Source organism: Physcomitrium patens, chromosome 12, assembly GCF_059467195.1.
Source record: "Physcomitrium patens ecotype Gransden chromosome 12, ASM5946719v1, whole genome shotgun sequence".
Classification (NCBI taxonomy): Eukaryota; Viridiplantae; Streptophyta; class Bryopsida; order Funariales; family Funariaceae; genus Physcomitrium; species Physcomitrium patens.
The window spans coordinates 10,738,386-10,748,887 of NC_143421.1; the positions used below are offsets into that span (position 1 = coordinate 10,738,386).

The 10,502-nt window shown below is 39.7% G+C and overlaps 1 protein-coding gene and 2 non-coding genes across 6 annotated transcripts; all 3 read left to right on the forward strand.

The window, feature by feature from the left end:
• Nucleotides 1-3,860: 3,860 nt before the first annotated feature.
• LOC112290041 (uncharacterized) lies at nucleotides 3,861-9,335 on the forward strand. 4 transcript variants are annotated; one of them, XR_016505804.1, is made up of 11 exons: nucleotides 3,861-5,794; nucleotides 6,195-6,236; nucleotides 6,545-6,647; nucleotides 6,846-6,920; nucleotides 7,134-7,287; nucleotides 7,493-7,562; nucleotides 7,850-8,010; nucleotides 8,160-8,282; nucleotides 8,395-8,540; nucleotides 8,682-8,748; nucleotides 8,855-9,335. XR_016505804.1 is itself a non-coding variant. In XM_024535938.3 (11 exons), exons 1-11 carry the CDS (start codon nucleotides 4,558-4,560, stop codon nucleotides 8,887-8,889), a joined length of 2,118 nt encoding a protein of 705 aa, XP_024391706.1. In that variant the 5' UTR covers nucleotides 3,861-4,557; the 3' UTR covers nucleotides 8,890-9,335. The 4 variants fall into 4 exon arrangements, 3 of the variants coding, with proteins under 3 accessions (XP_024391706.1, XP_024391707.1, XP_024391708.1); XM_024535938.3 differs by having other exon boundaries at nucleotides 7,850-7,915; XM_024535939.3 differs by having other exon boundaries at nucleotides 7,850-7,915; nucleotides 8,859-9,335.
• A 333-nt stretch (nucleotides 9,336-9,668) lies between these two features.
• Nucleotides 9,669-9,742, forward strand: TRNAV-AAC (transfer RNA valine (anticodon AAC)). The gene has a single exon. It is a non-coding gene; the product is annotated as a tRNA-Val (tRNA).
• A 3-nt stretch (nucleotides 9,743-9,745) lies between these two features.
• Nucleotides 9,746-9,818, forward strand: TRNAF-GAA (transfer RNA phenylalanine (anticodon GAA)). The gene has a single exon. It is a non-coding gene; the product is annotated as a tRNA-Phe (tRNA).
• Nucleotides 9,819-10,502: the final 684 nt, after the last annotated feature.

The following is a 10,502-nucleotide window of genomic DNA, read 5'->3' on the forward strand; positions in this document are numbered from 1 at the left end:
TCTTATCCATTGGCATGGACATGGTATTAGTGAACGCACATGGGAGCCAATAAAGAATCTTACAAATGCAGCAAAGGCAGTGGAGGCTTTTCATCGACGACATCCATCAAAATCAAGATGAAAACCTTCTTTATAAAAGAAACAACATCTAGGCAAGATAACATTCTACTTTCAATCCTTGTTCATAGCTTCTTTGTAGTTGTGACGTTCAGGAGATGGAGAACCAACAACTAGTGGATTTGACTCAAGAACCTTCATTTGCTGACTTGTCGGACGAGACATTAGAATTGTCAGAATGTTCAAGATGATGCAATCGAGATGAAGATCTTCAAGAACGACATGTTCTTCCTCGAATAGATGGCGAGATACAACGTGTTTGGTATCACGATTTGGGAAGGGACTCCCGATGTTTGGTGATTTTGCTAGAAGTAGGAACAACTGCTGATGGTGTTCCAAATGTTCTATTCGAAGGAAGTTATGAAGGCCTCAACAATGATCAAATAACTGGGTGATTTTCTCGCCCTGGTATGGGACACTACCGATGGTTGAGAGGCCCTATCAATCATCTTCAAAGAGAACAAAGATCAGAGTATGTGGTGAATACAATTCGTCGCATCATAGATTTCTTCAACATATGATGACTGCTCCTCGTTGAACTCGTCCCTAAAAGGGGGGATAATGTCACGGACATATGCATGTAAGCTAGTAATTACATATAGAAACATGTAGAAGTAAGTAAAAGTAGGTAAAAGTAAATTAATTTTATAGTATTTAATATGAAAGCTTCCTAGAAGCTTCATAGATGCTACTTTGACTTCATAGGTGTGTTTAATTGACTTTTTGGATTAGAAACGTGGTCAACAAGTTGGCCATGTGCCACACATGTTGGTAGCTTGAAGTTCAAGCTAACTATGTGGCCCACACGTAGAAAAACTTGCCTTGTAAGTCAAGGCATATGTCCTACAAAGTCAACACATATTAGAGGTCCTATAGAACATCGCCACGTAGCCCCTAGTTAGATAGTATATATAGAGACAAGAGTGAAGCCTTCTTCACTCTTGTCAACTCCTTTCTTGCTTCTAGTCTAGTTTCAAGGGTCTCTAGTTTTCTTGTCTTTTGGCAATAGCCATTCTAGTTTCTCTTTCAATATACATACTTATTTATTTATATTTTGTTACCTTTCTTTGAGTGAAGGCTCACTTATCTGGATTTTTTTTTCATCGAGTTCTTGTCCTTGACACAAATCTATCCGCACTTCCACTGAGTGAAGCATCCATTATGTTTCCTTTTATTTTAAGCACCTTAACGATTTTACAAGTCAAAATAAAAGAAGATAATCCACATTCTCTAATATCAAAAGAAGAATTATTCACTTTTTTTAAAGAAAAAAAATAGTATTAGAAAATAAAACAATTTGTTTAAAAGTGGATACTCCACAATCTTCAAAATACAACAATAGCAGTGGAGTAATCCACTGACTTCTAAAACTAGATAAAAACAGAATATTAGCACTCTTGTCAAACTATCAAGGACATGAATTTTGAAGAAAGAAATTCTCAATACACTCTTATATCAATCATAATTACAACTTAATTATGATTAAGTTTCTAACCTATTAATCAACTACAATTAGATATAAAGTCAAAGCAGCATCTATAAAGCTTTTAAAAAGTTTCTATAAAAAATATTATGAAATAAATCTATTTTTATCTATTTCTATTTAATCATATAAATAAATATTGGAATTAATATATATATATATCCATGATAAGATGTCAACAAATGTAATATATTTTTAATATATTTCTACAAGTTTTTTTAAAAAGTATCTTATCTGTCTAATCTATTTTTATATAATTTCATATGTTTCAACTTATTTTGTTTTATTTGATTAATATAAATATCTATGTTGATTTTATACAAAGATGACAATGAATAAAAATTTATTATAGTAGAGTAAAAAACCAACATCTTAACAAATTGCAATGAAGTTTAAAGCAATAAATCTTAAGTAGTTATAATATTTATAGTATAAATAAATTTGTAGTTTTTATTTTGGGATATACTTTTTAAAAAATTGGCACATAAACATGTTCATTTGTAAGTTTCTAGTGACATTTCTATACTCCAAGGTTTTGACTTTAGAACAAGCAAGCATACAATGTTTTATTTTTATAGAAATATGAACTTGCAGTTATATATAATAATCTTATATACATGTATTTTCTAAATTAATATATAAGCAAAAATTATTTTTGATACTCTTTAATCCAATATTCTTATAGTTGTTGTGATTTCATAGGATTTCAAAACGACAATGTTGAGGGTATTATAAATAATAGATACAAAATATTAGGAGAAATAATGTTCATATTTTAAAATAAAAATATATTTTTTTAAAAAATAAAATAATGCTATCTAAACATGCAACAAATATCTCTTATTGATTGCAAACTAAAGATTATATTTTACTAAAACAAATTTTGTTGCTAAGACATCATGTAGAAGTAGATGATAATTAATTATTTAATTAATTTTTTTGATTTTTTTAAAATATAAATAAATAATATATTTCTTTCAAGTATCAATTTTGATTTTATTTGTAGTTATTTTTATTTTTATTTTTATACTTTTCCTTCTTCTATAATGAAACATAATTTCATATTTAGAATATCTAACCATATTTCGATTGCATTTGTAGTTATAGGAGCATTTCTAAGACAATCAAAAGTAGGTTATTCAAACCAAAGTTTTTATTTTAATTAAGAAAAAATTGTAACACATATATACTCTAAATTCTTTGCCAAAAAATCAAAGTTAGTTAATTGATCCATTCATATTAGTGTTGTAATTTTAAAGATTATTAATTATACCTTAATTTAGCATATTATTAAAATAAATAGAAAGAAGTTAATAAACATGAATAATTGATTCTTAATTTTTAATGGTACTTATCAACATGCAACAATTGTAAACACCATTGACTCTAAACAATCAATCACATCAAAGGCTAAAGTAAAAAAACAAAGAAAAAAGAGAAAGTGCCACTCAATAAGTAAACGAATACTTAAATAATGTACAAATAGAATACAAGTTTCACAATGCTCAACAATGGCTATACTTTAGGGTTTTGTTCATGGCTTGGGATCACTCGGAGTAGGGTTAAGTTTGGAGCCGAGGCTGCTGCTATGGTGGTGATTAGTTTGGCGAGTTACGCTACCATTAATCTCTTCGCCGCAAATCCAACTTTGCTTAACTTCAACCTCCGAGCCATGAATGTGCCCTTTTCTCAAGCTTGGCGTGACTTTTCTTCCAAAAACTCCATCGAAATTGCGTTTCTGTTAATAGAGGCAACAGCATTGAGTGTCGCTGCGATATTGGTTTCATGAACCGCATTTTCATGACCGAAATAGAGTTCGAGCGAGTGATTTTTAGCACGCGAAACTCGAAGAAAAATCGACACCAGAAATGGCGTGTTGTACTAAGATTTTATTGCACCGTAGGAACTGATAACGTCGTCGCCGTCGTCGTTGGCTTCTTCCCGAAGCCAGCTCCAAAGTGCGAAGAACCGCAGTGAGTTCGCTTGAGTTGCGGGGAATGCCCTGACAATTATATGTGAGAGACTTTCGTTCAGGTTTGCGCTGAGCGGTTGTTTCTACGTGGCGGTTTGGAAAAACTGCCAGGAACCCCGCAGATCCGCAGTAACGAAAAGAGACGAAGAGAGTTGGAGCGATGGTGAGGGCGTTCGTCAGGCAAGGGCGGTGAAGGGGGCAGTAAGTGCATGGGCAGGGTCTCGCTCTGGATTCAAACAAGAAGTGACAGACGAGGACGGGGCAGCACAGTGCAGTATCCACCCCTGTACAGAACGCGTGACTTCCGGAGGAACGGCTCTCTTCCTGTTCAGGAAAGCCCCTGCATTAGTGTATACCTGTACCGGAATCCGTGACTGACGAACTGGTATGGTAGAGGAGGTTTTCTTCTGGCCCTGACAGCTTCCACTGCGATTCTCCCTCAAAGCTTTCTCCTCTTCTTAGCAGACTGGACGTCTGAAGCTGAGCGCATTGATCTTCGTAACATCTGTACCAGCGTACTTTGTTATTGTCTCTCGCGCAGTCTGCCTGCGGTGCGTTGCTCTGCATACCTGGACTGAGCAAAGTCTGTCCAGAGTGAGGTTGCTTGTGACGTGAACTGGCCGGCTCTGCAGGAGGTGGATGTGGCGGTAGCGGTGGAGATGGAGTAGCGAGAGTGGGAATCTGATTGAGAGATGGGAGGAGTGCGGATTGAGGTGGGCGGGTTGGTTCACGTAGATTATTTTTTGTTTAGAGTCAAGTGAGCACGTGACGTGGTGAGATGCGGCGGACTGCGAGTGTGTCATGTGTGGTGGAGCGGGGTCGAGATTGAGTGGGTAACTGCTACGGTTTATGAGAGGGTATAGAGTCGGGGTGGAGAGTGGCACTTGTAGCGAAACTCATGGATTAGCGAGGTTGTGTGCGAAGTTGCGTTTAGGTTTTAGGTGTGTTGGAGTTAAGTGATTGAGGCTGGTGTTGTTTTGGAAAAATGGTACAAGTGCACTTGGATGCGTGCTTGCCGGATGTTAGAGTGGCGCCTGTGAGAATGGTAGGAGTATCTCAGCAGTCGCCTCGCAGGACTGCGAATTCAGGAGGGGTTAATGATCCGGGGTCTTTGCACAAGAGTACGAAGAGATTCTCTCGATCGAGGAGTTTGCGTAATTCGGGAGGAGAGGAGGATGTGTATGAAGCAGAGTTCGGTGGGCCTGCGGAGCGTGCTCCATCGCGTGCCTCCTCACGGTCCAAGAGTAGGATTGCGAAGGATGCCCGAGCGGAATTGTTTGGCCTTGATGATGCAGTGCACAATGTGGTGCGTCCTAGAGAGTTGCGCAGCAGAAGCGCTGCGAGGGTTGAGGGTGTAGACGTGGAGATGGTCGAGGAAAAGAACGAGAGCGTACACATTGAGGTTCCTAAGTCTCGCTCTTCTTCCCGTATGAGAGGTCAGAGAACGAAAGAGAAAAGCGACGCAATTGCAATGCAAGCTTCACTGCAGGGTTCGATGGAAATGGAGGCGCGTAGTGGTCGTTCTTCTCTACTGCTAAAAAATGATTCAGCTGCGCATGAAAATGATGGAAGATTGTATACAGCTCGGTCTACCCCGAGCTTGCCCACCGCGCGTCCATCTGATAGAGTGACAACTCCCCGCTCAAGCTTGAGAAGCTTACGAGAGCAAGAGGAATCAAGAGCTTCACCAGATGTGCCAGTGAGAGAGGAGTTGCGAAGCTCCACCGTGGAACACCGACCATTATTGCCGAATTGGGATTACGATGTCGGTGGAACACCTGAGCAAGAGGCAATAGTATCTTATCGCATACCCACGAAGAGCCCGCGATTAACTGGAGAGAATAGTGATCCCCCTGAGGAGAGGCTTCTCAGAGTTGAACGTCTCACGAGAAAACAAGGAAGAAGTCCAAGGAAAACGCCAGAAGAAACCACAGACATGGAGGTGGAACCCGGACTGGTTCATACTGAGCGAGCTCCGCGAAGAAATGTTAGAAAGGCAGACTTGGACGGACCTGAAGACGAAGAAAATTATATGGATCTGCATAGAAGAGCCAGGGTTGCTCGGCAACCTAAGAAGAAGGTGCGGGATATACCTACTGATCCTGCCTCATCCCTGCCCGTCATCCTACTTCCCCAATATGTGATGACAGATGTGGATCCCGTCGAGCATGTAGATCCTTTTCTACCAGTATCTCCGAATTTCTCGTCGCAGTACTTCAGAGGTTAGTGAGTTAACATTGTTCGCGCGATGAATTTTTCTTTAATGGCTATTCTTTACATGCTTACAAATGGATGGTAGATTTTTTAATCTTCTAAGATCTTACGAACAATTAGATCATAGTATAGATTTATATGTCTGATAATAGGAAACCACGTGCTCAATTTACAACCTTGTATGACGTTGCACATTTATCTCCACTTGCAGTTGTTCGTTCCAGTAGGGGGCATAATCGAGGTGTATGCCCTCGTGAAGTCCTACAACTTATGCTCGTATTTTATCTTTAACTCACATCAGACGTACGGAAAGAATTAGTGGCTTTTGGAGGCATAAATGGGTGCGTCTGATTTATTTCAAATTTCCTTCTTCCCAGTACACATTTTAACTGAAACTACTTTGAGCAGAGACTAGCACCTCACGAAGTGTCGCCTGGCTCCATGTGTTAGGTATGATGGATTGCTTGTACTTTATTTAAATTGACTGCCGTATTCGAGGTTTGCTTTCTCTTTGTTTTCTTATCATATCATGTATTATTTTGTTTAGAAATCTGCTCTCGAGGACGATGGCTTTGTTTTCCGTTACGGACATTTTTTTCCTTGAACTCTGGTATACATGTTCGCTATGGGCTGATCATTTTTGAATATTTTCCTAGGGTTAGCATCACTATGACTAATTTTTCAATATGACACTGCCCACATCAGTATGTAAGAAACCATAGATATTTTGGTCTGATTATTATTTGGATATTCTACAGGGGATCTGGTCATGTGGAAAGATGTCCCAAGATCGACTCTTTGGTTTGGTGCAGGAAGCTTTGGCATCCTCTCCGCTTCTGTCATGAAGGAAATACAGTTGGGGTAAGTTCTACTTGATGTGGCTTCCTTTCTCAAAGCAAGTGATATTGGACAGCTCTAGTGTCATCCCAACTAACTCTGGTTATCAGCACAAAATTGGATGAGGTCCAGTATATGTAATCTGATCCACTGCGGTTTCCTCTACCAAGATACCTGCAAGGAGCTTCTGTATTAAATTTGAATATCTGTGACTTTACACAGGATTGTTGCTATATCTGCCAACCTGGCATTGTGCTATTTGGCAGTAGTTTTCTTCTACCGAACTTTTCTACATAGGTATTTTCTTATTGTCTTCATCATTAATAAACTCTAGTCGTGTTGTTCCGAAATGACCCTTTTTTCAAATTCGCTTGAACTTAGTGAGCGTGATGCTGAATTTGACCAGAATCCCCATAGATACATCATTATTGTTTGTATAATACTGTGATTGTATGTGACATTTACACTGGATCTTCTACCAAAACTCTCGATGGTGTATTGGTCTCCCAGATCAGTTGCTCAGTCAAGTGGCGGACAAATTAATTCCAGTGAAGTCACTGAAGCTGACTTCCTAGGTCTGATTCAGTTTGTCCTACCAACTATAAATCTGGCGTTGAATAAGTCTAGAGAGATTTTCTCTGGTGACCCTGCTACCACTTTAAGGGTATGTCTTATGATTCTTATCAAACTTTCGTACTCAAGTCTTGCGCTGTTTATGAGTTTCATCTGTTTTAAATCTTGTGCCGGAGATGTTTGAAAATGAAATTCTGATCTATGCTCTTAGTCACTAGGTATTACTGCCAGATCACCCTGCTGTGTGAGGTTTTGGAGTTCTACAGCTTTGTTGACTATTCTCCTGCCCTTTCCAGGTTGCAATCGTGCTCTGGTTGGTTTCAAAAATGGGTGCAGGGGTCTCAATATGGAGCTTTTTACGCTTTGGTACGTTTTTTTCTACAGAACAAGTACATGCCCTGTTTAAATTTAGAAAAAATTTCCTGTAATTTCTTAAACATCAGAGTATACGTTCACATATAGGTCTTTGAGCTTGACACTGGGTAGCCACCAGTAGCGTGAGTTGCTACTTGTTGAATCTGCAGCTTTTTAGTTGCAGTTATGGTGTGCACCTGATTTACGGATGTGTGTTGTTTCTTACTTTCATGTGGGTTCTTTCTTTCGATATGGCAGAGCATTATTTCCTAATTCGTTACATGACATCTTTCTTGCAGGCTTCTTTGCGCTCTTTACTATTCCGAAGTGCCATTCCCGCTACTCAACTCAACTATATGAACTTGGTATTAGCTTGAAGCCCTTAGAGGTTTGCATTTGCAATGTAGCTCCAGATGCTTTGTCCATATCCAGGAAGCTGTGCGTGGTTCGGAGGACCTAAGTAAATTATTTCTCTCTCATCACCCTTATTTGCATCAAAACAATTTCAGTGACAAAATCAATTAATTGCTGTTACTGAAGTTTAGCCGAGGTTGTCGATTTATGTCTTCATCACGGCACTATCTGACTACAAACCTTCATGTGAGGCAGCTCAATCTCTTCTTCTACGAGGCAGGGCGACATGGGACTCATTTACGCACAAGAAAGCAATTTTATTAGGTGGTTTCCTGCTCGCTTGGAACACATCTTCATATTCATCTCGATTTTGGGGTGGTAAGCTCTCAACTAGTCCATTTCACTTGCTTGAGACTGATGCAGAAATTGGCGCTATTTCCAAAATATTCAAATTACAACTTTAATCTCTTGGTTCTGTGACTTGGTGCAGGCTTTATCCTCATGGTTTGGCTCAAATTGTACCAGCAGTCAAATCCAGCAAATTTCGAGAAGGCCTTAGCTGATGCCGGTGACAGCAGTGCAATTGATCGTATCGACCGCAGGAGGAGCTTATTACATTCCACGATCGCATCACAGGTGTGATCATCTTGCTTTTATTGGACTCTTCTTGACCTTCTGAGGGTTGACCTATTAAGATGTCTTGGGTTACACTTTGTGATATTATCTGTTGTACCACCCGAGGTTTCTCATGCCTTGAGTTGCTCTGCTCTTTCACAGGTTTCTCAAGCCGTACCCATGTCAGAAGATGTATTGTCGAACAGCCAACCAGTCCAGGAATTTCCAGGTGAAGCATCCCGTTCAGAATCTTGGTTATTTCAGAAGGTTCAATGTTTTATGGTGTAATTATTTGTTCTGACTATGCAGGATTCTAAAAGTTGACTTTGGTGCAGATAGAAACGTGAATGGGGTTGGATACAAAGCATGAGGAGTCATCAATTTGTTTTGCATATGTGTGCATTTGTGTCTATCAAAAGCAACTTTCAGCATCTGTTCTGTTAGGCAGTACGCTGTCTGGTCGAGTCTTGGAATCTAAAGCAGAGCAATCTACAAACTTATGTCTGATTCCTTGATGTTGGAAGACGCTGCAGCTGGTATATATGTTAGCCTCACAACGTAGTCTTTCTTTCCATGTTTTCTAGACACTTCAGAGAGTTGTACATATCTTAGCCCTAGCCAGTTATAACCTATTCGCCTACTGTTACCGCATAACGACACAGCGGTTAGGGTCAAGATTGAGAGCAGAAGGACTTTAACATAGGGTTTGGTGAATTTAGTTGACCTTGACTTATCTTGATATATCCAGCATATGTAAATATCTTTGTTCATGTTCAGAAATTTCCTAACCTTGAGCGAGAGGGTTCTCTCGGAAAACTGAGCCATTTACTTGATTGTTTCGAAAATTATTTGAACACCGTGCAATTGTGTAGGTAATTCATCATCCCGAATGATGCATCGGGTCTCAAATAGCAAAAATTGAAACGTGTTAAATGTGTTCTGTTCCTTGTAGTGGTCCAGTCAGGTCTTCAAGCTGGATAGCATTATCAGTTGAGCTAGAGATTTCCATCTTACTGTTTGCATTGTCGCGACTTTGCAATATCGCGCAGTGTTTGCAGGAAAATGACACAAAAGTCGGGCAGCAAACTGACATGACCACGACGGAGAGGCTCAGTAATAAATGTTGCGGAAAAAACTGTCCTAATAGCAGTTTTCGTGGTGTAGTTGGTTATCACGTCAGTCTAACACACTGGAGGTCTCCGGTTCGGACCCGGGCGTAAACATGGGCGGGGATAGCTCAGTTGGGTGAGCGTCAGACTGAAGATCTGAAGGTCGCGAGTTCGATCCACGCTCACCGCATTTTCCTTTTCTCCGTCGCGCTTACGTGCTTTCCTTCCTGCATCTCGCACAACTCTTCCCTTAGTGGCCACGAAATCACCGCAGTCCAGCTCAGCGGAGGCTCTTCCCTCCCCTCATACCGAAACTATCCCTATCACCGCTGCGTTTTTCTGAACAACACTTTCAAGAACCATCTACTTATAACTCCATGTGTGAAAGCATGTTCTCCTATGAACACTCCCTACTAATCCACACTTTGTGGCCCCTTCCCACCTTCCACTCGGGATGTGCCACACCTCATTTGCACCTCCTCCATGCTGCTGCTTCTATTCATGTTTAAGTTGCAGATGAGATTGTTACCGTTAATTTACTGAGCACCTCCTCCATGCTGTCTTTATTTAATGTTATTTATTATTTTCATTATTGAATGTAATTTTCAACAGCAATTTTGTGGGGAGATGTTGTGTGGATAAATATGAGATGACCACTTAATTTTTCTTTTGCATAATTTATCATCCACATACATGAAGAAGATCAAAGTTTGATTAGGTGGTTGTGGTTGTGATTTGGCACTCTTGAGGAACAAAGTATCATTAGGTTCTATGTTAATGGATAGAATTGTTATGCATTGAAATTATAATTTGTTGGCACCACTTAAGATCCATAAGCTCTATTCTATTCCCAACTATTATTAATCTTACTTTT